At 46.8% G+C, this 26,632-nt stretch overlaps 1 protein-coding gene across 1 annotated transcript in view; it reads right to left on the reverse strand.

The window, feature by feature from the left end:
* Nucleotides 1–26,632, reverse strand: part of LOC115083229 — a 509,967-nt gene that overhangs the window by 263,425 nt on the left and 219,910 nt on the right. The window contains exon 10 of the mRNA XM_029587038.1: nucleotides 5,104–5,175. Within this exon, the coding sequence (XP_029442898.1) occupies nucleotides 5,104–5,175 (72 nt within the window). The remainder of the gene's footprint in view (nucleotides 1–5,103; nucleotides 5,176–26,632) is intronic.

The following is a 26,632-nucleotide window of genomic DNA, read 5'->3' on the forward strand; positions in this document are numbered from 1 at the left end:
AGTCTGCTTAGGAGTATTGTGTGGCTAATGGTATCAAATGCTGAGGAGATGTCAAGTAAGGTGAGGATGTATGATTGGCCGTTGTCAAGATCTTTGATAATGGTGTCAGAGAGGGAGGTAAGTAGGGTTTCGGTGTTAAAGTATTTATGGAACCCAAATTGCGAGGGGGAGAGAATGTTATGTTCCTCAAGGTGTTCAGAAAGTTGGGTGTTGACGACCTTCTGTAGAAGTTTTGCAAGAAAGGGGAGATTGGAAATGGGTCTGAAGTTGGCAGGTTCTGATGGTTTTAAGTTGGGTTTTTTTAAGATGGGATTGACTATGACGTGTTTCAGGGTATCAGGGCCAATTCTGTGGGTGAGGGAGGAGTTGATGATGTCAGCTATGAGTTTGGCTAGGGTGGAGGAGATTGATTTAAGGGAATTGGGAGGAATGGGATCAGCTGGGTGGGCTGCGGGTTTTATTTTCTTAATGAGGGTTTCAGTTTCAGAGGCAGAGATGGTGTCGAAAGAGTTGAAGGTGGTATGAGGATTTATAGGAGGGATGTGAATGTTGGGGTTGGGTGGGGGAAGATTCATCATGATGTTGGAGATTTTGTCATTGAAGTATTTTGCAAGTGTGATGCATTTAGTTTTGGGGTCGTGTCAGGTATGGGGGGAGGGGAGGGTTTGGTGAGCTCAGACACATATGAGAAAAGAATTTTGGCATTAAATTAGAAGTTGTGTATTTTTTGGGAGTAAAAATCACGTTTGGTTTTCAGAATAGCATTTCTGTATTTGTAAAGGGTAGATTTGGAGGTGGCAACTACGGATGGAGAGGGATCTTTCCGCCAGTTCTTTTCATGGTTCCAGAGGTTGCATTTGAGGTTTTTGAGTTCAGGGTTGTACCAGGGTTTTTTGTTTTGGATGTCAGAATTTATTTGTTTGGAAATGAGGGGGCAGAGTTTGTTGGCGATATCAGTGTTGATGTTGGTCCAAGTAGCAAGGGTGATGTCAGGGTTTGAGCTGTCTAATTCACTTAGGGGCAGATTTTCAAAGGGGTACGCGTGTAAGATACACACGTACCCCCCGAAAATCTGCCCCAAGTTCCCCCTGCGCGCGCTGAGCCTATGTTGAATAGGCTCGGCAGCGCGCGCAAGCCCCAGGATGCGCTAAGTCCCGGGGCTTTCCTGGGGGGCGTTTCGGGGGGGGGGGGTGTCGTGGCGGTGCATCATCCAGGGGCAGGGCCGTGGGCATGGTTCCGGCCCGGGGCATTTCAGGGGCATGGCCGAGGCCTCCGAAACTGCTGCCAGGCCGGGGAATCGCGCCAGGCGTAACTTTTAAAACAAAGGTGGGGGGGGTTTAGATAGGGCTGGGGGGTGGGTTAGGTAGGGGAAGGGAGGGGAAGGTGCGGGGGGGTGGAGGGAATGGAAGCAGGCTGTGCGGCTCGGTGCACGCAGGCTGCCGATTTTGCGCAGCCTTGCGCGCACCGACCCCAGATTTTAAAAGATATGCGCGGCTACGCGCATATCTATTAAAATCCGGCGTACTCTTGTTTGCGCCTGGTGTGCGAACAAAGTAACCTTTCGCGTATTTTTTTGAAATCTGCCCCTAAGAGCAGTAGTAAATGAGGTAATGAGGTCTTCTTGCTTGCATGGTTTTCTGTATTGAATGAAGGTGGTATAGTTAGGAGGAGAGGTGGGGTTTTTGTTTATGGAGAGAGAAGATTTTATAATAGAGTGGTCAGACCAGGGGACCCTGGAGCAGGAGGGAGGTTCGGATGTGTGGATGACAGAGTTTACAGAGATCGTCGACTCAGTGTGCTGCAGGAGTCAAAAAAGCAAACAGAATGTTAGGAATTATTAGGAAGGGAATGGTTAATAAAACGGAAAATGTCATAATGCCTCTATATCCCTCCATGGTGAGACCACACCTTGAATACTGTGTACAATTCTGGTCGCCGCATCTCAAAAAAGATATAGTTGCGATGGAGAAGGTACAGAGAAGGGCAACCAAAATGATAAAGGGGATGGAACAGCTCCCCTATGAGGAAAGGCTGAAGAGGTTAGGGCTGTTCAGCTTGGAGAAGAGACGGCTGAGGGGGGATATGATAGAGGTCTTTAAGATCATGAGAGGTCTTAAACGAGTAGATGTGACTCGGTTATTTACACTTTCGAATAATAGAAGGACTAGGGGGCATTCCATGAAGTTAGCAAGTAGCACATTTAAGACTAATCGGAGAAAATTCTTTTTCACTCAACACACAATAAAGCTCTGGAATTTGTTGCCAGAGGATGTGGTTAGTGCAGTTAGTGTAGCTGGGTTCAAAAAAGGTTTGGATAAGTTCTTGGAGGAGAAGTCCATTAACGGCTATTAATCAAGTTTACTTAGGGAATAGCCACTGCTATTAATTGCATCAGTAGCATGGGATCTTCTTGGTGTTTGGATACTTGCCAGGTTCTTGTGGCTTGGTTGGCCTCTGTTGGAACAGGATGCTGGGCTTGATGGACCCTTGGTCTGACCCAGCATGGCAATTTCTTATGTTCTTATGTTCTTATGAGATTAAGTTGAGGGTGTGGCCAGCTTTGTAAGTGGGGGTGTCGATAATTTGTTTGAAGCCCATGGCGTCAAGAGAATTTAGGAGGGCTTCGCAATTAGGAGAGGGGGGGGTAGAGAGTCAACATGTAAGTTAAAATCGCTGAGAATAAAGGCTGGGAAGTCGAAGTCTATGTTCTTTGCAATGAATTCAATGAGGGGGGGGTTGTTTTTGAAAGGCTGGGGGGGGGTGTAGACAAGGCATACTTGGAGGTGGGGAGATTTGAATAGACCAAGTTCAGTTCTGTATTCAGTGTTTATGGGTTGTAGTCTGAGATTGAGGGGGTTTTTTGCAGCAAGTAGGAGGCCACCCCCACATTTTTTTAGTCTGGGAATGGAGAAGATATCATACCTTTGGCCAGATTAATGCTTTACAGTTGATTTCCCAAAACATTAACACTATATCCATTTCCAGGCACAAAGCATCAATTACAGCACATTTGGATCATTGGACACTCTTTCGTCGGTTGGACTCTGGGGGTCCATTTGGGTTTGGCAGTGCACAGTATGGCATTGACATGGAAAGGATACCCAGGTTTGATGTGGGACCAGCTGATGCCGGCAATCATACAAATGAGGAATACACCCTTCCTCCATGCCTTAATTTTGCATTCGGGCGGGAATGATCTTACATCTACGTGCAGCGTAGAACTGATACAAAAGTTGCAGAAAGACTGCATAGCCATTTCTGAACTAATGCCAAAAACTTGCATCATATGGCCATGCATCATCCCCAGGTGGGTTTGGAGGAGAGAGCATTCACACCAAGTTACAGACAAGACAAAAGATAAACAAATGGATGACTCAATTCATGCCTGTCATAGGAGGTTTCAGCACACCACACGACATGATTTATGAGCAATGCCCAGGACTTTTCAGGCTGGAAGGGGTACACCTTTCAGATATAGGCTTCGACATTTTAAGTCCAGCCTTCAGACGCACTAGAAGCTCTACTAGACAGGGACAGCCGCAGCAACCAACTGGGGGGGGGGGGGGGGGTGTCCTCCCAGTGAGCGAGGCTTCATTACCATGAGACCATGGTGAGATGACCAGATGATGAGAATGGGCAAAGCAAAAGGAGCTCACAATGAAAGCTAGATCCTACGGCAAGGGGGCATCACTAATTAAGTTCGACGGAAACTCCTACGCTTCAACGGCTGGGGGAAACTGGAAGACAGCAAGTAATAAGTTGGGGTACTGGACTTTTACAGAACAGGGCACCAGCCATGTCACATGTTAACTAGCACCAGCGGTTTGTGGCTTCAACGGCTGGGATTGTCCAAAGATTCAGAACAAAAAGAATTAGCTGATGAACTAAAGTGAACCTGGTCGTCCAGCACATTTTAGATAGTCAGACACAGTTACGAGTTTATAAGGTCTGAGTTGTAGCAGAATGCATAAGTTTTAATAATGATTTAATGTTATATATAAATGGAATTGTTAATGAAAGCTTGTGCTGTGGCCATTATTTACCCACATAAAGATGTTTTTTGTGTATAAATTAGTTTGGTGTCTTTCATTTTAAAGAAAAAGTTAGCAAGACATAAGTTTACTCTTTTGGGAGGGAGGAAGCTTGCACCTGCACATATTGTGCCCATAGATAATATTTGCCACTTTCCATGGGTTTATTATAAAGACTTCATCAATCAATCTGTTTGGATGGAAAAACTCAGCAGCATCCCAATCCCAGAATAGTGTTTAAAGGTCTATGAACAAAAACATTTTATGTTAATGGTTCTTAAATGTTATTTAGAGGGCAATAATGAAAGCCATTTCAAAGTCTTGGACTTTCTGATTATTACTCTATATGTGGATGAGTAGTTGCCTATGAAAGCATCGTTGGTACTTTTACTCATGCACCTTCAGAGATCTTCCCAGGATGGGGTTTGGTCAGGAGTGGCACTTACACAGGTAGTTTTACTTTATAAAATCATCTGTACAAAAAGCAGGTGCAAATTTGTGAGCAGTACTTTTCACAGAGCAATAATCAGAGCAAAACCACCCACATGGTTTTGCTCTGATTATTTTGGCAAACTCCATGGATAACAATTGTTCATGAGGTTTACTGAAATGTGATATTGCCTCCACAGTGGCTGCTCAATAATACATTTTTATATAATGGTTACAGAGTTCAAACATATATTTCTGGACACAAGCTCTCATAAATGGCGAAAAGCTTGCTCTTCAGTTATACCATGCAGATTTGCATCTTTGAACTGCAAATGGGAATCTCTCAATCTATCATAATAGAATAAACTATCACAGAGATGATGACATCACACTTTGGGGTAGATTTTCAAAGGGTTACGAGCGAAAGATACGCCTATAACCCCCAAAAACCTACACCTGTGCGCGCAAGCCCCGGGACGTGCGTATGTCCCGGGGCTTCCAAAAATGGGCTGTAAAAGCGGTATAGAAACATTTTTAAATAAAATAAATAAATAAATAGAAACACATTATCTGAAATTATAATACAGTTTAGGTTGATAGTATTGTGTGGCATAGTGGTATATATGAGAAGCAATCAACAAACCATCTGATCTCGCCTTATTAGATGGAGAGGAACTCTGGTCTCGTCTGGGTAAGAGGTTGGAGGAGGAGTTATCTAAAATGAAAGAAAGGACATTTAAAAAACATGGTTCCAAGAATGATTCACCCTGATTTGCTACAAACTCCTGGAAATATTCCTGAAGAAGTTTCTCTTAGTAAATAAGTGTTAGAAAAATGTCTCATTGTTGTGTTCTAGTTACCAGAAGAACAGAACTATATTTTCCTGAGTCATTGTGTCATGCTTATACTTACTATTTGAAATGATCACTAGGGCAAATAATCATATACCCCACCTTTGAGATTTGTTACATTTATATGGAAAATGTGTAAAGTTAAACATGTCTGAAAAGAGAATTATATGCACAAACTCACAGATCTGATTCTACAAACAGGAATGCACAAAGACACATTGTGGGTACATTTTGATCAGTGGCATAGTTTTTGCATCTCACTATTCATCGGAAAGCCCATCAAACTGAGCCAGCAATTGCAACTTGTACAAAATACTGCAGCACGACTGCTGAGCAATAAAAATAAGTTTGACAAGATCATACCGACCCTCAAGGCCCTCCACTGGCTCGCTAATCTCCACCATACAAAATTCAAAATCCAAACTATATAGCCTACAAAGTCCTCACTGGAAACATAGCACTTTATCCCAGTGACCATTTCACCCCCTACTTGTCATCTCATCCCTTACACTCACTGTCACAAACTCACCTGGTGGTCCCTATCCTCAAGGAATGGTACCTCATAAGCACCAGGATAAAGGCTTTCTGAGATGCTGCACAAACCCTCTGGAATGAACTTCCAGTAAATATCAGACAAGCCACAGACCTTCTACCTTTCAGAAAGCTTCTGAAAACATGGCTCTTTAAATCAGTCTTCAGTCCGCTTTAAATACCTATGATCTGCACCTTACTGAGTATCCTTCCAATTTCTGCTGAAAATTCCACCCTATCTGTTTCATCCTCTGTTTTCCCCAAACCTCAGCCTCTCCTGAAATATCCAGCACCTATCACTATACAGTTGGTCCCCCTCCCTTGTCTCCTCCTAAACTCCCAAACCTGCATCAATAGCACTCCTGCACTCCCCTTATCAATCCTGATTCCTACATTTCATGTATTTGTTGTACTCCCTCCATACCCCATGCTTTCACATCTACATGCGTCATAATAATTCTAATACTCAATATGTTTTTGAAAGGTGGAGGATGATATGATAATGCATTGTTAGGGGAAAATCACATGCGCTAAGTATATGTGCTAGGGTTTGCAGTTTAGTAAGTGATTTCATTTCATTTTAATATTTTTCTGTGTTAATAGAACCATGAGGTGGAAGTGACAATTTCTTATTGATGTTTGGTCTCTCCAAGTTAATTCCCCTGAAGAAGCCAGGTCAGCGAAACAAGGTCCTTGTTGGGACAGAAGATAAATTATATAAGTGGGATACACCACAAATAAGGGATTTAAAACCATGTTTTTGGATATCCAAATGTTAAGAGTATTAACATAGAGTGGTGTTTTCCATCACAAAAGACCAACAACAACATAAAAAATTTTTGGTGTGATGTAAAAGGAATTAAGGGAAAGATTGAGGGAAGAAGTAGAACAGAGTTGAGGGCCATCAGTATTTGGGTTCAAAATAACATATTTGTTGATAATTGTCATTATGTTGAAATGAAGTAATTAACAATATATCTATATTAGGGTTTTATGTAAAAATTGAAAAATTAATATTCCATTGTATTTTCAATAAAGTATTATCATTTTAGAAAAAAATAACATTTTTTGTATGGTGAATTTATAAGTGGTAGTGCTTTTTTTCTTTTTTCCCAAAGTTTTTTTGGGGGTTTTTTTTTGGCTTGTAATTCGTAAAAGCACAAGTGAAATCAATACATTGCCTTTAATTTTGATTTATATATACAATGGCTTGGAGGGGGGTAGCTGTTTTCAGGGAGGAAAGCACAAAGTCTAAAATTCACATAATTAACAAAATAACAACTAAGTATTATTTACAGTGTATATAGATACACACTGGATGGAGGAGGCTGCTGCTGCCACTAAGGCTGAAAGTGGAGGAGGCTGCTGCTGTCACTAGTTTGATGGGGGGAGAGAGAGTGAGAGTAAGTGAGTGAGCAAGCATGCATTAGTGTTTGAGATCCTGTGTGTGTGTGTGACAGCATGTATGTAAGTGAGTGATTGAAAACCTATTTGTGTGAAAGAGAGAATGTGTGTGTGATGATTGGGCTTCTTTGGGTAAGAGAAATAGCATGAATGTAAGTGTATGACTGAGAACGTGTATATGAACGTGAGAGAGATCATGTGTATGTATGATTAAGAGCCTGTGTGTATAAGTAAGAGAGAGTATGTATGTCTGTGTAATTGAGAGCCAGTGTAAATGAGAGAGCATGTGAGTATGTGATTGAGAGCTTGCGAGTGAGAGAGCATGTGTGTAAGTGTGTGATTGAAAGCCTGTGTGTGTGTGTGAAAAGACAGAATGGGGCGGATTTTAAAAGCCCGGCGCGCCTATTTTGCATAGGCTGCCGGCGTGCGTAAATGCGTAAATCCCCGGGACGGGAAATGGATGAATAGTGGGGGGGGGGGGGGGGGTCGGTGTGTGGCATACTCTTTCCAGGTCTGTGTAAGGATATCAGGCGCACTAGGCAAACTTTACACACTAACCCTCACCACACACAATTAAAAAATGTGCATATTTAATAACAGATTGTACATGAAAAAATATATTCATAGTTTTCGAAGGTAAAAATATCACAGCAACATATATATTATTTCTACATGCACTGCATTGGTGCCAACCAGAAACTTTGCAAAAAAGAGATTTGTTATTAGGCCTATTGTAAAATACATTTGATGTGGTCTTGGCCCTCAGAAAGACATGAATAAACTGAATAACAATGATAATATAGTAAACCTATTATGATTATTTTATGTTTAAATTGTAATCTGCTTAGCACAATGGGGCAGGTTTTCAAAGGGGTACGCGCATAAGATACGTGCGTATCCCCCGAAAACCTGCCCCAAGCTCCCCCTGTGCACGCCGAGCCTATGTTGCATAGGCTGCCGGTGCGCGCAAAGCCCCAGGACGCACGTAAGTCCCGGGGCTTTCCTGGGGGGGCATGTCGGGGGGTGTGTGGGGGGGCGAGTCGCGGCAGCGCGTCTTCGGGGGAGTTCTGGGGGCAGGGCCGCGGGCGTGGTTCCGGCCTGGGGGCGTTTTGGGTGCATGGCCGAGGCCTCCAAAACTGCTCCCGGGCCATGGAATCGCGTGCCGACAGCTGGCTGGCGCGCGCGAGTTACGCCTGCCTCGGGCAGGCATAACTTTTATAGTAAAGGTAGGGCTGGGGGGGTGGGTTAGGGAGGGGAAGGGAGGGGAAGGTGGGGGGCGCTGGAAAGAAAGTTCCCTCCGAGGCCGCTCTGATTTCGGAGCGGCCTCGGAGGGATGCTGCTCAGCGCGCGCAAGCTGCTGATTTTGCGCAGCCTTGCACGCGCCGACCCCCGATTTTAAAAGATACGCGCGGCTATGCGCGTATCTATTAAAATCCGGCATACTCTTGTTTGCGCCAGGTGCATTATGTTTGCTACAAGTGGCCTAGAAATATTTTAAATAAATAAATATACCTCCCAAACCAAAACAGCACTAAATGCCAGCACTCAAGCAGTACCAACACTACCTTTGAAAAGAGAACACTACAAATATGACACCAGGTTCTAAAACACCAATACACCTCCTTTTAGGAAAACAAAATAAGCCAGGCTGCTGTATCCTTACATAGAAACTGCATGCCAGCAGAATACTTCCCTTCGGTCACACATGTAGAACACAGATGGATCAACTCCAAATATAGAATAAAATATAAACAGAAATGTGCAGACAAAAACTGAACGGGAAACTGTGTGAAGCCAGATCTGTATGCAGTGCAACAATGGAAAAATAGAAACAGCATCATTCCTCATAAAACAATAATAATATCAAGAAATTTAACATTAACCATAATAGTAAAACTATACTAATAGAAAGAATAAATATTTTAAAAAAAAATTTGAAATGTTCTAAAAAGAAAAACAATAAAATATTTCAGAACATCAAATAACATTCATCAGTTAAATCTAATAAGAATTTTAAAAATTCCCCACTCTCCATACCTGATATCTTTTAATTTCCAGTCACCCTAAAATTGTTGTGGATTGGGGGGGGGGGGCACACAAACGTTATCCTTTCTCTCTCACACATACAGTCACATACACCCACATACATACTCTTATACACACTCACACCCTCTCTCACAGACACTGATACACTTTCGGGATCTAAGACCCTCTCTCGCCCCCTACCCCCCACACATAAGCTCTTATTCTCCTGGATTCTGTCATACACACATACACTCTCACTGGCTCCCTCACATACACACACATACACACACCCAGGCAAGCTCCCAGTCACATACACACATATACATACTCTTATACAAACCCACAACCTCTCTGTCACAGAGACTGACACACTTTCAGGATCTAAGACCCTCTCTCTCCCCCTACACCCTACACATAAGCTCTTATTCTCCTGGATTCTGTCATACACACATACACTCTCACTGACTCCCACACATACACACACACACACACACACACCCAGGCAAGCTCCCAATCATTCTCAAAATCACTCCCCCCACCCCCCAGGCATGCACACACACACACACACACACACAGACCCAAAGCAGGCACCAATTTGTTCTCACATACACACCCACACAGACCCCAGGCGGGCACCAATTCGTTCTCACATACACACCTACACCCACACAGACCCCCAGGCGGGCACCAATTAATTTTCACACCCACTCACACACACATACCCAGGCAGCACCAATTCTCACACAGACAGACCCCATGAAGACACCCAGTCATTCACCCACCCACACCCAAGCAGTTTCCACATACACAGAGGCTCTCACCTCCCCATAGACACAGGCTCTCACCTCCCCACAGACACACTCAGGCTCTCAACCCTGCACAGAAACACACAGGCTTTCATCCTCCCGACACACACAGGCTCTGCCCAATTCGCTTAGTGGCAACACACATCCCTAATCCCGGGCAGCAGGAGATGACATCGGGATAAACACGACTCCTGCTGCCCGGGGTTAGGGACGTGTGTTACCACTGAGTGGATCGGGCAGGGCTTTGGTTTATCCCTGCCCTATCCGATGTTTGACGTTGGAGGCAGGTTGAGGCGGTGGCTGCGGTAGAGGTGTTTTAGAGGGGCACTTTCTGCTGCTCCAAAATTCTGCCGCCTGAGGTCGCCGCCTCACCCTGCCTCATGATAGATCCGCCCTGTGCTCTTGGCAGGACAATTTATAAATGCATAAAATGTTTTAAAAAATGAATGCAGGAGAAACAACACATACCATTAAAATACCAGTACAGACTATGGAAAGGACAGAGCTCTGGCTCCCTTTGGGTTTCCTCTCCTCTTGTCCCTCCCTGAGGCACTCCACTGTTTACCCTTTTCCACTGAGAAAATTGATCATTTAATCCTACTCTCTGTTTCCTGTCTTTAACCAGTTTGTAATCCATGAAAGGACATCACCTCCTCTCCCATGACTAATTTTGTATCTGAGGCAATGGAGGGTAAAATGTCTTGCCCAAGATCACAAGGCGCAACAGTGGGATTTGAACCCTGATTTCCCTGGGTCGTAGCCCGCTGCTCTAACCACTAGGCTTTATTTGGTACGTGACAGGGCCCAATTGCCAAAGCACAGAGAAAGACCATTAAAGCTTGGTGCCAGGCATATAGAGGAGAGTTGTAGGCCTAAATGCCGGGTACTCAACAAAACCTTCTGTCCTGTCTTGAACTGAGGAGCTGGCTTTCTTCAGGCAACTGCCATCTTCTTGGCTCAGGCAGTGGCTTTCTCAATCAACTGATTAGTACATTCTCATAGTTCATTCAATTCTTGGACAGAAATTTGAGCCACTGGTGAAGGATCTGTCATGGGCAGTGGCAGAGGAGGCAGAGGCTGTTTTCCATATACTAGCTGGAAGAGGGAGAAGCCAGTGACCACATTAACTTGGTTGTTATGGGAGAATTCGGCCCAAGGTAGGAGAGTGGCTGTCATTAACTTAAGAGCGGAGGAAGGTTTTAAGGGTACAATTGGTATGCTCCGCTTAACTGTTGCCTTGTGGGTTGCAGGCAGAGGTGATGTCAAGCACAATACCAAACTTTTTGCAGAGAGAGTGCACCAGTATCTCATGGTGAATTGAACTCCTCTATCCAAAAATATATGCTTTGATAAGCTATGTAGGGGAAAGACATGGAGGGCGAAGAGGCATGCTAATTCTGGAGCAGAAGGAAGGCCCGCTAATGTGATGAAGTGTGCCATCTTGAAGAATCAATCAATCACCCACCAAATCATGGTGGCATCATTAGACTTAAGGAGGTCCACAATAAGGTCCTTGGACAAGTGGGATCAGGATTCCCTGGGGGCTGGCAATGGCTGTAACAGCCCCCAAGGTTGGCCATGAAGTGCTTTTTGCTGTGCGCTAATGGGATACAAGTTAACATAGGCCTTGACATCGTTTTTCATTTGGGGCCACCAGTAGTGCCACTGAAGCACTTCAAGGTTTCGTGTCCCTCCAAGGTGTCCTGCAACACAGGAATCATGGGTACATTTGAACACTTTCTCATGCAATCTGGAGGGTGTAATCATGTTTCCTGGAGGGACGGGTACCGTAGTGACCAAGAGTATCTTAGTGGGATTGATGAGTTGTCTGGGAGGTTCTAGAACATCCTTGGTCTGGAAGGAGCAAGAGAGGATGTCTGCCCCTTAGTTCTTGAGTGCTGGGTGATATCATAATTCAAAATCAAAACAAGCGAAGAATAAAGATGAAAGGGCTAGTCTTGCATTAAGCTGCTGAGCTTGATGGAGATGTTCGAGATTCTTGTGTTCCGTGTATATTGTGACACAATGTTGAGCCCCTTCGAGAAGAAGGCACCATTCCTCAAGAGCCAGTTTGACGGCCTGGAGTTCTCAATCTCCAATGCTGTAGTTATGTTTGGTCGAGAGAATGTTCTAGAAAAGAAGGAACACAGATGAAGTATCCTTTCTGGAGTGTCTTGGCTGAGGACAGCCCCTACCCCCAGGGTAGAGGTATCTACCTCTAAAATGAAGCGTCATGTGGGGTCCGGGTGACATAGGCAATGCTTGTCAGAAAAGGTGTTTTTTAACTTCTGGAAAGCCCCAATAGCTTCTAGGGGCCAATATTTGGTCTTAGCTCTACTGCAAGTGAAGGCAGTAAGGAGTGCTGCCATGAAGGAGTAGTTTGGAATAAACTGGTGGTAATAATTAGCAATCCTCAATAATCTTTGGAAGGCTTGGAGCCCACTGGGTGAAGCCAGACCAGGATGGCTTTTACCTTGGCTGGATCCATTCAAAAGCTGTCTTGCGAGATTATATATCAGAGGAAGAGAAGTTCCTCTTCTCTTGTTTGAAGAGATGTTTTTACAGTTTGGCGTAGAGATTATTCTCTCGCAGGTGTGGCAGTATGATGTGGACATCTCTCCAGGGGAAACTCAGGGTTTGAGAAAAGATCAATATGTCATCCAAGTATACACCCACACAGGTGTATAGCAGGTCGCAAAAGATCTCTTTGACCATTTTCTGAAAAACTGCTGGGGTCCAATGTTGTGAATATCTTGGTGCCCTGTAGGTGATCGAAAAGCTCCGCTATTAGAAGTTGTAGGTAACAGTCTTTCTTAGTAATGGGATTCTTATCACGGTAGTCTATGCACTGCCTGAGACATCCGTCTTTCTTTGTGACAAAAAAGAACCCAGCCCCTGCCAGGAAGGAGGAAGGGCAGATAAATCCATGTTCTAAATTTTCCTGAATATAGGCCGACATAGCTTGAGTCTCTGGGAGAGATAGGGGATAAACCGGACCTACGGAGGTATGATTCCTGGCATAAGCTCAATACTGCAGTTGTACGTATGATGAGGAGGCAAGAGTTCAGCACTTCTTTTTTTAAAAAAAAACATCCTGGTAATCCGCATACTGAGGAGGAAGTCCCAGAATTAAGGAAGCCACTGTCACTGGTTGAGGAGGTTCTACCGGCAGCAGGCAGGAATCTTTATACCAGTGGCCCCAGCAGGCAAGTTGTAAGGCTGACCAATCAAAGTTAATTGATTTTCTTGGAGTCACGATAGACCTAGTATGATGAGATGGATGACTGAAGATCATGTGGAACTGATCTTCTCTAAGTGCAAGAGGCTGGTGTGTTCCATCAAGCCAAGGAGAGGATGTACATGGTATTTTCTTGGTCGTCAGAGAATAATGGAGCCTGTAACTGGAAGTGCATTCTGCACTAGTTAAGGAATCCCCAACATATCAGGGTGGAACTGGCAGCTGATACCAGTGCAGGTGGTGGTGATGCCGCAGCAGTGGTCAAAGTATCCAAGCGGGTGGTAAGCCGGTCCGTCACTGCAGCCTTGTTGATCATGTTGATCTTGTAGCCTCTCAAGCTATGCCGGGATGGCATGAAGTCAAGTCTGCCAAGTCTGTGACCTCAGCAACCTGTTGCATCTATGCACCCTTGGACCAAGGTGAGATTGACCCTGCCTGCAGAGAGGAGCCCTGCAGGTTCTCAAGGTCAGCAGGTAGAGCCAGGCGAGGCAGAGATCGAACAGGAACTTCACATATACCAGCCCACATTTCCCTCGGGTTGAGCCTTTGGGTGCCAGGGCCAGCAGGACTTAGGAGAGGTCTCTGCAGATGAGAGTAGGGAAGGTCTGAAGCCAACTAGGGTCATGGGCAGGTGGCAAGCAAGCAGTAAGCAGGCGTTTCTGAATTCCAGGAAGGGGTCAGAGGCAGGCAACGGTCAGGCATATCCAAAGTTCATTCCAGGGTCAGAGGCAGGCGGTGGTTAAGCATATCCAAAGTGCAAGCAGGGGCCAGAGGCAGGTGGCAATCAGGCATATCTGAAGTCCAGGCAGGGATCAACTGGGAATCTGTCTGAAGAAGGGGGAGAAAGACAGATAGGGCTGAGGCAAGCAGGCAGACAATGGAACAAGTGGGCAACTGAGAATGGAGCAGGCTGGAACGAAGATTGAAAACAAGCTGGAGGAAGACTGGAATTCTGGAGTGCAACACACACTGCTATGGAGTAGCTGAACCTGATGCTGAGGCAGTGAGGGAGAGACATGGAGGTCCCTTTATAGGGCTGAATGTGTGATGTCATCAGAAGGGGCTGCAAGGCTATTCTCGCTGTGGGCCCTTTAAATCCAGTGGCATCGGGGGCATGCGTGCCTAAGGAGAAGCATGGCTGATTGAGGTCAGCAACGTCCTACTGCATGGTGAGCTGGCAGTTATTCACTGCATTAGGAAGCGGCACCCTGCTGCGTGGAATGCTGGTGGCGTTTCATCATGTCTAGAGGCAGCGGGGATGGCCCCACTGGGGAAATAAGAGCAGTGGTTCACAGGAGCAGCCTGTAGATTGCCGAATGCAACACTATGAATTTAACTACATTCCCCTCTCCATTTTTACTCTTGTGGGATCATCTTGATTTTCATTGCCCACTTGTTCCAGCGTCTGCCTGCTTGCTTCAGCCCTATTCATCTCTCTCTCCCTCTCCTTCGGAGGGATACCTGGCTGATCCCCTCCTGGACTTTGGATACGCAGGCTTGTTGCCTGCCTATGTCCCTAGCTGGCTTCGTACCTTCTCTACTCTCATTTGCACAAACCCCTCCTAGGTCCTGCCAGTCCCTTCACCCAAAGACTCAACCCAAGGGGAACTTAGGCTGCTATAGATGAAAGTCCTTTCCGGACTCTGCCTTGCCTGGGTCTGCCTGCCAACAGTGAGAACTTGCAGGGCTCCTCCCTGCAGGTAGAATCAATCTCACCTCAGCCCAAGGGTCCACAGATGCAACACACAGATCTAGCAATTGTAAATCAAATATCATTGATGCAATTAAGGGAAGATGATAATGCAAATATTTCCTAGATTTTCTTAGTGCTCAAAGAAGTTTAACAAAATTCTTATCTAGCTCCACTTCCTTTTCTGTCTGAACCTAGCCCTCTACAGCAGAGCTTTCCAAACTGTGTGTCGGGACACGTTAGTGTGTCGCCTGCAGTGTGCAGGTGTGTCGCGCAAGCCCGGTCAACTCTGATGCGAGTTTGGGCTTTTTTTTTCTAGAGATTCACTTTTTTTTTTTCAGTTTATGGGTTGCTTATTATTGGGTGATTTTTGCTGTCAATCGCGTTTTTTGGGGGGGCTTGGTGGGTGGAACGAGCCCAGCCATCCTTGCATTGGCTGCTGCTGCCGATGAGGCCTGGCCATGAGGAGTACTGACTGCAAGCAGCAGTGTCTGGTGATCATGGAAGGGAGTGAAGCACTTAACTGGCAACAATCAAAAAGACGAGGTACATGAGTGTGGGGGCCAGACATGTGCTGGGGAGAGAGAGATGAGTGAGTGGGGGGCAAACGTGCTGGGGGGACAGACATGTGCTTGAGGGGGAGAGATATGAGTGTGTGGGGGCCAGACATGTGCTGGGGGGAGGAGAGAGATGAGTATGTGGGGGACAGACAATTTTTTTATTATTGTTTCTCATAAATTATAACAATAACATGAATCTTGGAATATATATTTTTAATATAAATTTAAGGTTTTCATGAGATAGGTTGTGTCATGAAACATTTTATTTATGTATATATTTAAGGAAACATACATAAATTGTCGAAATATGTTTCGTTTGTTTAACCTTTAACCTCTGGTTTACTAGTAGACTGAATTACCGTGTCGTGAAATTATGTTTGTCTAAAAAGTGTGTCACCAACATGAAAAGTTTGGAAAGCTCTGCTCTACAGGATCTTCATGTAGCCAGTGAACAATAACTTTTCAATAAAACAGCCCAATAGTACAATTTAAAATCAGGTAATCCCAAGTCACCCTCACTCTTCTGCAAGCAAAGTATAATGGACACTCTAGACTTCTTATTCTCCCATACAAATTTAGTCACCGCTCTAGTAATTCTTTTACAAAAACCCATTCGGAATTGCCATTGGTAATTTTTCAAACAAAAGGATAATCTGGGAATTATATTAATTTCAAATGGTAGCTATCTTTCCAAATTATGAAATCTGCATCGATGACTATGCTGTCAACTCTAACTTAATTTTAGCAAGCAAAGGAGGGAAATTAAGCACGTATAATTTACTCACTTTAGAGTGAATGTTATCTCCCAAATATTTGACTGAATACTGTCTATAAGGAAACTCTGCTTCCAACCTCCTTTTATTTCCAGATCTATTTCAAACCCCAATATTTCATCTATTACAAACCCCAATATAATTAAAGATCTCATTGATTCTATAACCAGACGTGGCCAAATAACTTAATGACCTCTGTTAGAACTTTCAGAAAACAAAAAGGTCTCCATACAGGTCTCTGTTGTCTGAACTATCTATCTCCATTTTACCAACAAACTTTTGCGCTGAAGGTGGATTCTTGGGCTGAGGTGGGGCTGACGCAACCTGCAGGCAAGGGCCTATGGGTCCCCACCGTCAGCAGGTGGAGTGGGCTGAAGATAGAGGCCACTGGAGCTTCACTACCAGCCCATGTTCCCTTCGGGTTGAGCCTTTGGGTTCCAGGGCCAGCAGGACTTAGGCGAGCCTTGAGATATGAGAGCGAAAATGACTGGTTCAGCCCAGAGACAGCAGCCAGCAGGTGGTATAAGTCTATCCGAGATGAGTTGTGGAATTGGAACCCAAGCAACGAGTAACAAGGAGTGACTGGAGGTGCTTGAGCAAAGAAAGGCCGAAACCTAGAGAGTCCTTGTCCAGAGGATAGAAGCAGCGGCATCACTGTCGAGCTCAGATGGAGGTTGGCAGCCAATGGAAGCTGTGGCAAGCAACGTAGAACTCTGGACAGGAAAGAGTCTATATCAAGGTTATCTGTAGCAATGGTCAGGGTGCTGAGAAGACAGGCATAGTCAGATGTAGCAATGGTCAAGGCACGGAGAAGGCAGGCGTGGTCAAGCATAGCAATGGTCGGGCTTGGAGAAGGCAGGTGAAGTCAAACGAAGCAAAGGTCAGCACCAAGAAGTCAATCAGAATAAGAAGACAAGACGAACACAGGAACCAGGAACCGAAGATACAGGAACATGGAGAAGCAACAAGCACTTGGAAACCAGGAACAGGCAAACCAAGACCTGTTGCAAAGACAATGCTTAGGAGCACTGCCCGAGCTTAATTACGCTGAAGGTGGTGACATCAGCATCCGGGTCCGTGGTCAGGTTTCCACCACAGGTACTTTAAAAGTATCAGTGTTGTGCATGCCTAGGAGGGGCCATGGTGCCAGTGGCGACGTCTCTCTGCAGAGCAAGTGGAGAGGCCCACTGAGAAGGAGAATCCTGGATGGAGGTTCCGGGCAGCACGGCAGAACCAGTGACACTGGCAGGGGCCCAAGGTCAGAGCCGGTGGCCAACTGCCACCAGCGATGGAGAACTGAGCGCTGAGGTCCATCTAAGAAGGTGACAGGGCCACGGGTAGCAAGCATAACAGTACCCCCCCTCCTGGAGGTCTGGGTTTGCCCGGATGGGCACGATGGAAATTCCTGAGGAGGGTCTTGTCTAAGATGTTCTGGGCAGGTTCCCAAGAGTTTTCCTTGGGACCATAACCCCACCAGGAGAGAAGGTACTCCCATTAGCGACCTCTGAGACAGACATCTAGGACATCGCGGACTTGGTATGTTGTATCAGTTTCTGCCACCAGCGCGGGTGGCTCGGGAACCTTTCGGGTAGACCAGGACAACACCACAGGCTTGAGTTAGGAAACGTGGAAGGTGTTGTGTTTACCCAAGGAAGGAGGCAATCAGAGCTGGTATGTCACAGGTCCTATGCGTTGAGTAATTGGAAATGGTCCAATGAATCGAGGAGCAAATCTTTGGGAAGGTATTCGAAGTCTGATATATTTAGTACTCAACCAGACTTTCTGGCCAGGTAGGAGTTCAGGAGCTGCGTGGCGACAACTGTCAACAGTCTTCTTGGCCCAGGAGGCGGTCTGGCGCAGGCGGAGATTTGTCTGTTCCCATATCATCTTAAGGGCATCCGCAGTAGCCTGTGCCGCAGAGGATGGCACAGAGAGAGATATGGGCAAAGGTGGTCGAGGTTGTTTCCCATAGACAATGGCAAAAGGAGATGTTCCAGTAGCTGTGACTATGTGGGAGTTATGCGAAAACTCCGCCCAGAATAAAAGGTCCGACCAGTTGTCCTGTTGGTCATTAATGTAGGCCCGCAAGAATGCTTTCAGAGAGCGGTTCGTCCGCTCGGCTTTCCCGTTGGCTTGGGGGTGATAGGCAATTGTGAGACTGATGTTAATGCCGAATTTCCGGCAAAGGGAGCGTCGGTATCTGGCGACAAATTGTGGACCTTGATCAGAAGCTATATCCTCTGGTAAGCCATGTAACCTGAATATTTTATTTATTTATTTATTTATTAACTTTTATCTACCGACATTCGTGAAGCACATCATGCCGGTTTACAATGAACTCAGGTGGGAGATACAGTATAACAAAATGACAATAAAACAGTATGAAAAAAAACCAACGCAAGAGCAAAAACAAACCCAAAACCAAATACAACAAAATAAACAAAAAATGGAACCAAGGAATAGAGATTTGAGGGGGGTAGGGGGGGGGGAGAAAGGGAAGGGGTAGGAGGTGGGTGGGAAAGGGGATAAGGGGGGAAGGGGGGAGAGGTATAGATAACAGAGGTAAAAGGGAGGGAATAACGCGGAAAGGAGGAATGCTATGTACAGATGCCTAATGTACAGGAAACATTTGATTAAATAGGAATAAGGAACAATTGAAACAGGAGGAAATTACTGGGAAGGGTTTCTTCAAGGGTGAGTAGGGGGTGAGGAGGGCAGGGGAAGAGGGGAAAAAAAGGGGGGGGTAGGGAGGTGACTGGGTGTCGAGGATAAAGGGAGGTGGCCAGGGGAGGAGGGGAGGGGATCAGGCGGGCTGAGGGAGAGGGTGAAAGGCCGGGCGGGGGGGGACCTGGGGGGGGGGGCGCAGGGTGTCAGGTCGTGCAGAGGGGGGGGCTAGGGTGCGGAGATATTAAGTTTGGTTTGTGTCAGGGTAGGCCTGTCGGAATAGCCATGTTTTGACTCCTTTCTTAAAGTTGTGAAAGGATGTCTCTTGGCGTAGGAAGGTGGGGAGGGAGTTCCAGAGGGTGGGGCCAGCGACGGAGAAGGCTCTCCCTCTGGTGTGGGTTGAGTGTGCTGTTTTGAGGGATGGGATGTGGAGAGTGCCTGTGTGGGTTGTTCTTGTGGGGCGGTTGGAGGAGCGGTAGCGAGGCATTTCATCGAGCCAGTTGTGGTTGTGTTTATGTAGGGTGTTGTGAAGGATGGTGAGGGTTTTGTATTGTGAGCGGAAGGAGATGGGCAACCAATGTAGGTCTTTTAGTATGGGGGTGATGTGGTCCCTTTTACGCGTACCGGTTATGATTCTAGCCATGGAGTTTTGTAGAATCTGGAGGGGTTTGATGGTGGTGTTGGGGAGTCCTAGTAGCAGGGAGTTACAATAGTCTAATTTCGCGAGCATGGTGGTCTGTACGACTGTGCGGAAATCGTGGGTGTGGAGGAGGGGTTTGAGTTTTTTTAGGATGTTAAGTTTATAGAAACCCCCCTTAAGAAGGGTTTTGATGTGGGGTTTAAAACTTAGGTGCTGATCTATAAAGACGCCCAGGTCTCTTACAAACTGGGCCTGAGGGAGGGTTGTGGTTGTCTTTTGAGGAGTGTTCTGTCGCATGGGGAGAATGAAGCGTTCTGGTTGATTGGAGATGATGAGTAGTTCTGTTTTTGAGGTATTTAGAGCTAGATGGAGATCAGATAAAAATGTGCTTATGGTGGCGAGGCTAGATTCCCAGCGTTGCAAGGGTTCGCTAGTGGACCCTTGAAACGGGATGAGAATCTGCACGTCATCTGCATAAAGGAAGAACTTCAGGCCTAGGTCGGAGAGGAGGTGGCATAGGGGTAGGAGGTAAATATTAAAGAGGGTGGAGGATAGGGATGAACCTTGGGGTACACCTTGTGTGATAGGTATGCGTGAGGATTTGTGTTTGTTGATTTTTACTAGGTATTCTCTGTAAGTGAGGTAGGAGGAGAGCCATGAGAGGGCTGTGCCGGCGATGCCTATTTCTGCTAGGCGGGTCATTAGTATTTGATGGTTGACTGTATCGTAGGCAGCTGAGATGTCTAATAGGGCGAGTAGGTACGAGTTTCCATGATCCATACCTTTAAGCATGGTGTCTGTCATGGCCAGTAGTAAGGTTTCGGTACTTCGGGCTTTACGAAAGCCGAACTGTTGAGTGTGGAGGACATTGTGGTCTTCTAAAAAGTCCGTTAGTTGTTTGTTAATAACCCTTTCTAGGACTTTGGATAAGAAAGGAAGATTGGAAATCGGTCGGTAATTGGCAGGGTCTGAGGGGTCAAGGGTAGGCTTCTTTAGGAGGGGTTTGACTATGGCCAGTTTGAGTGGGTTTGGGACACTGCCTGCAGTAATGGAGCAGTTGATTATGTCCTTAATAGGTTTGGTGATGGCGGGGGTAATAGAGAGGAGGATTTTTGAGGGAATGGTGTCTAAGGGGTGTGTGGCGGGTTTCATCTTTTGAAGGATGGCTTCTACTTCTATGTTAGTGGTGAGGTCAAATGCACTAAGGGTGATCTTTTTGTCATTGGGGATGGGGGCGAGGGGGGTGGTGTTGGCAGGGAAGCGAATGAGGATATTGTCGATTTTGTTCTTGAAGTAGAGAGCTAGTTCTTCGCATCTTTTGTTAGAGATGGTTTCGTTGAGGGTGGGTGTGTTTGAAGTGGTGAGTTCTGAGACATATGTGAATAAGGCATTTGCATTAAATTGGTAGTCATGGATCTTAGCTGCGTGGAAATCACGCTTGGCTTGGGTAATTGCATGACGGTATGCGTGTAAGGTGTTACTGTAGGTAGCTTTAAGCGTAGCGGATGGTTGTTTGCGCCAGGCGCGTTCTTTAGCTCTTAGTTCTTGTTTCATTGTTTTTAAGTCGGTGGAGAACCATGGTTTTCTTTTCTCACGTTGTGCAGTGGGTATTTCTTTGTAGATGATGGGGCAAATTTCGTTGGCTATGGTCGTTGTAAGATTGTTCCAGGAGTGAAGTGCAGTGTCTGGGTTGGTGAGGTCGATGTTGTTATTTATATTGTCGAAAGCTAGGGTGAGCTCTTCTGTACTACAGTGTTTACGGAAGGAGATAGTTTTACGGTGTTTTTGTGTGGAAGTTGTGGGGGATTTGGTTTCGAGGGTAGTATTGATGAGAAAATGGTCGGACCAGGGTACTGGGGTAATTACAGGGGGGGTGGCTATGGTTATTTTAGAATTCACAAAGATTAGGTCGAGTGTGTGGCCTGCTTTGTGCGTGGGTTCGGTGATGATTTGATTGAAGTCCAGGGCTTTGAGGGTGTCCAGTAGGATCTCGCAGGCGGGGGTGGCTGGGTGGGTATCCACATGGAGATTGAAATCCCCTAGAATAATGGTAGGAAGGTCTGTTTTGATGTTGACCGTGAGATATTCCGTGATAGGTGAGGGATCTTGTTCAATTAGGCCTGGGGGGGGCGTAGACTAGGCAGATTTGCAGGGATTTGGATGTAAATAGCGCAATTTCTAGTTTGGGCGGGGGTTGGATGGTTTGGAGTTTGAGGCTGAGTCTTTTTTTGGCTGCCAAGAGTAGACCCCCGCCTCTCTTTTTAGGTCTTGGGATGGAGAGGAGGTCGTACGTCTTTGTTGGGAGCTGGTTAAGGAAAACCTGGTCAGTGTTTTTTAACCAGGATTCGGTGATGGCACATAGGTCGGGATTGTCGTCTGTAAGCAGGTCATTTAGTATATGTCCTTTGTTTTGGATGGATTGGGCATTGAAGAGGGTAATGGCTAAGGTTGTTAGGCCTAGGAATTGTGAGAAAGGTGGGGTCGTGATAGGTATGAGGGATTTGCGCGGGTTAGGTGGGTGGGGTGGTATTGTAGGGGGTTTACGTAGTAGTGGGCGGTGCCGTCTTGGGATGGGGAGTAGGCACATGATTCTAGAGGCAGGAGAGGACTTAAGGTGGTGTGGATTAAATAAACTTAGACACGGGGGGGGGGCAGTAGTGGTAGCTGGAGTGGTGGAAAGTAAGTAGCGAAGGTAAATAGCAAAGGTAATTAAGATATGGCAGGTGGGTTACAATGACCTATTGGGTGCAATCAGAAACATGGTACATTCGAAGGCAGCGTTAGCTGAGTCAATAGTGTGGCTGACGCTTTTGCATAGGGTGAGCAGACTACAATAAACTGCAGGGTGATCAACAGTAAAAGCATTCAAAAGGCAGTGTACGATCCAGAGTGAATTGTTTTTATGGTGTTTAAGTCAGTTAATGATATCGTCAAATTAGGTATCAGGGTGGTCGGGGTAGGTCTGGCGCTGATGTGCTGGTAGGCAGATTAGGTGCAAAAGGTTCTTACCCCGATTGGGTGGCGCCGACCGCGCGAACCCCAGTAGAGGAGGGATGAGATGCAGATGAGGTCGAGTATGGCAGAGTGTTGCGGTACCTGTTGCGAATTCCTTCGGGTTTTGGAGATTTGTTGTAGGTCATGGTATATGTTGGGCTTAATCTGCGGTCAGTCCTTGCAACATGGGTTGGTGCTCCTTTGGGGCTACGACGAAGGGGCGCGACAAAGGGGCGGGCCCCTTTGTCACGCTCCTTCGTGCGCGCGACGCCCGGCGCGCGGCGCCGGAGAGCGGTAGGATTTAAATGCCGGCTGGGGCGGCTGCTGGTTGGCTGTCCTGGCTGGCAGGGCGGGACGCGGCAGGTCGACGTCGTCGGTGCGCTCCGGTCGGGGGCGGGGTTTAGGCCGGCGGGCGGAGAGAAGCCTCGCGGTCGGCGCCTGGGCTGCTGGGGGCAAGGGTGCTACTGAGGCCTTACCCCGGTGGGTCCTGGGCGCCGAAAGCGCAGGCCTGGCTTCGCACTCTGCCGCTGGATCGAGGAGAGGAGGCCGGCTTCGGCGAGCGGTTAGGATTTAAATGCCGGCTGGGGCGGCTGCTGGTTGGCTGTCCTGGCTGGCAGGGCGGGACGCGGCAGGTCGACGTCGTCGGTGCGCTCCGGTCGGGGGCGGGGTTTAGGCCGGCGGGCGGAGAGAAGCCTTGCGGTCGGCGCCTGGGCTGCTGGGGGCAAGGGTGCTACTGAGGCCTTACCCCGGTGGGTCCTGGGCGCCGAAAGCGCAGGCCTGGCTTCGCACTCTGCCGCTGGATCGAGGAGAGGATGCAAAAACAATCAAGCTAGCTCAGGTGCAGATGGTAAGCTTGGTAGCAGCACAAAATGAGACATTTTCCAGGAACAGTCTTTGGTGACCCATATTACGGTATTACCCCTAGAAGGAGGCAAGTCCACAATAAAATCCATTGACAAATGTGTCCACGGTTCTTTGGGTGCTGGTAGCAGTTGAAGAAGTCCCCATGGTCGCCCGACCAGGGGTTTCTGTTGTGCACAAATGATACAGTATTCGACATATGCCTTTGTGTCCTAGACCAAGGTAGGCCACCAGAAAAACCGCTGGAGTAGTGCCATGGTTCGCGCTTGTCCTGGATGACCGGCAATCTTGGAATCGTGGGCCCAGCGGAGCACCCTTTCTCGGAGTCATGTAAGCACCACGGGTTTTCCTGTAGGGACTGTATAGGTGGCTGACAAGGAGACACAAGCTGGGTTGATAATATTATTTGGCTCGTCAGGAATATCCTCTGGTTCAAAGGATCGAGATAAAGTATCTGCTCAAAGTTTTTTTCTGCAGGGCTCAAAATCGAACCGGGAAAAGAAGAGGGCCCACCGGGCCTGACGGGCATTGAATCGCTGAGCTTGACTTAAATGATCTAGATTTTTATGGTCCGTGAACACCGTGAATTTTGTTGTGCGCCCTCTAGCCAGGGACGCCACTCTTCTAGGGCCAAATTTATGGCAAGTAATTCACGGTCCCCAATGCTATATGTTGCATTTGTGCCTCTTCTCGCCCCTCGCTCCACCCTCTCTACCTTGGTGGTGACTCCCTTCAGCTCTGACGGACAGATGCAGCCGCGGCTTCTCCCTGCCTCATGGACCTGGTATCCCGGCTGGCTTGACGCTACGGATCCGCCATGTTCCCGATGATGTAAGGGTGCGCGCGCTCCAGACTTGTACCAGCAAGGGCGTGAACCTAGGGGGCGTCCTCCCGTAGTGACGTCATCCATTTTCAATATAAAAGGTCTTTGTTTGCTAACCTCTAACAAGTTAGCAAGGAACTCTCATGGACTTACTTCGGCAGTCCACGCTACTTGCAAACGGAACTCCTCATGGACTTGCTTCAGCAGTTCACGCTACTTGCAACAATGATCCGAGTTAGCCAGGGGAATCCTTCTTCACTGCTCAGCCTTTTCAAACTTACCAGGAGTACCCGCTCCACGGGGGCTCCGCTCTCTCTTCTTGATTTCAGATTGCCAAGATGGGATCCGGTACTCGCTCCTCGAGGGCCTACGTCCCTGAATACTCTGAAGACTCCTCATTGCCTGGAAGCGATCGCAGACGTGAACACAGTGAGTTCTATTGCAGATAGGAATCGGTACTCGCTCCACGAGGGCCTATATTCCTATATCTCTGAAGATTCCCTTTTGTCTAAGATGTTATCGCAGGTACGGAGATCGTGAGTCATATTGGCAAGATTGCAGATAGGAACCGGTACTCGCTCCACGAGGGCCCATGTTCCTAGAATCCTTTACAGACTCTCTTCTACTCTAGAAGCCATTTCATATACAGCTATTGTGAGTCCTTATTACAGACTGTTTATAGGAACCAGTGCTCACCTACGGCTCCTGTTCTTGAACGTACTGAAGACTCTCTGTGGCATAGAGACCATTGCAGACATCTACTATTGTGAGTGTACCATCTTGAATCCAGTATACCTTTTCTACTCACTACTTCTAGTCTCTCTTTATAGCTCAGCAACCCAGAGATTATAATTCCAGTATAAGAAGGACTTCAGCCTTGCCAGACACCTCAACTCACTATTGCCACCTCTGGTAGTTCAGCTTCCAGCCTAATAAAGAACTATTGTGTTTGTTTCATATTCCAGCCTAGCCGGTGGTTCCTCTCAGGATCTCCTCCTGGGGACGCTGTCATCTACCATCGGCCCAGGGATTCACCATTTCCACAAGTGGTCATTCCTTACACTACTGTCACCCTGAGGGAGCCAACCACTATAGACCACTAACTCCGCTTACGGAAGTATTATATATAGTTAACTCCTCTCTCTATGAGACTTGCCAACAGCCTATATATAATAGATTGCTACTCCGTAGCGGAGGCATGATAGATTGCTATCTAAGTAGCAAAGTACAATATTATATATTGCAAGCTCCTCTCCTCGGAGGCGCATCATAGAACAGATTGCCAACTCCTCTTCCTGGGGAGTTGATCCTTATCAGATTGCTACCTCCTTTCCTTACAGGTGTATCATTCAGCAGCTCGCTAACAAATAGCTAACGCCTCCCCTCTGGAGGAGCAGATCATGTCAGATCGCTAACTCCTCCTCCTGGCAGAGGTTAGAGCATACAGAATGCTAGCTCCATCCTCCTGGAGGAGCTAAGCAGAACAGATTGCTAACTCCGCCCTTCTGGAGGAGCTCAGTGTAACAGATTGCTAACTCCTTAGCAAGTTTCCTAACACTATAATGTCGTTCTGCTGGAGAAAACCTCCAAGAGTAGAAGGAACATGAGACTACGGTACCGGAAGCAGTCCACTGGCTTAGGACCGCCCCAGCCTCAATAACAGAGGCGTCCACCTCAACTTGGAATGGACGAGTCAGATCTGGGTGATGTAGACAAGGTCCCTTTGAAAGGCTTCCTTTTGTCGATGAAAAGCCACTATAGCTTCGGTTGGCCAGTCTCGTGTATTCTGGCCCTTCCTCGTCAGGGCCATCATGGGGGCGGCCAGAGTGGAATAGTGAGGAATAAAACGTTGAAGTGCTTTGAGTCTCACAGGCTGTGGCCAATCCCGGATCGCCCTCAATTTATCCGGGTCCATGGAGAATCCCTGTGGGGAGATTATGTAACCAACATAGGAACGGTAGGCTGGACGGTAGGCTGGACTTCTCAAACAACATTTGTCTAGCTTTGAAATAACCGGTTCTCACAAAGACGTTGCAACACCTTACATGTGTCAGTCTGGTGGGGTATCAAGATCTTCAGAAAAATGAGGATGTCATCCAAGTAGACCACGACTTTGGTGTACAGGAGGTCTCTAAAGATTTTGTTCATCATTCGCTGGAATACAGCAAGTGCGTTGGAAAGGCCGAAAGGCATACTAAGTATTCATAGTGACCATCTCTGGTATTGAAGACGGTCTTCCAGATGTCATCAGGATGGATGCGCACTAAGTTATAGGCCCCGCGTAAGTCCATCTTGGTAAAAATTGTCGCAAC

Source organism: Rhinatrema bivittatum, chromosome 2 (genome assembly GCF_901001135.1).
Source record: "Rhinatrema bivittatum chromosome 2, aRhiBiv1.1, whole genome shotgun sequence".
Classification (NCBI taxonomy): Eukaryota; Metazoa; Chordata; class Amphibia; order Gymnophiona; family Rhinatrematidae; genus Rhinatrema; species Rhinatrema bivittatum.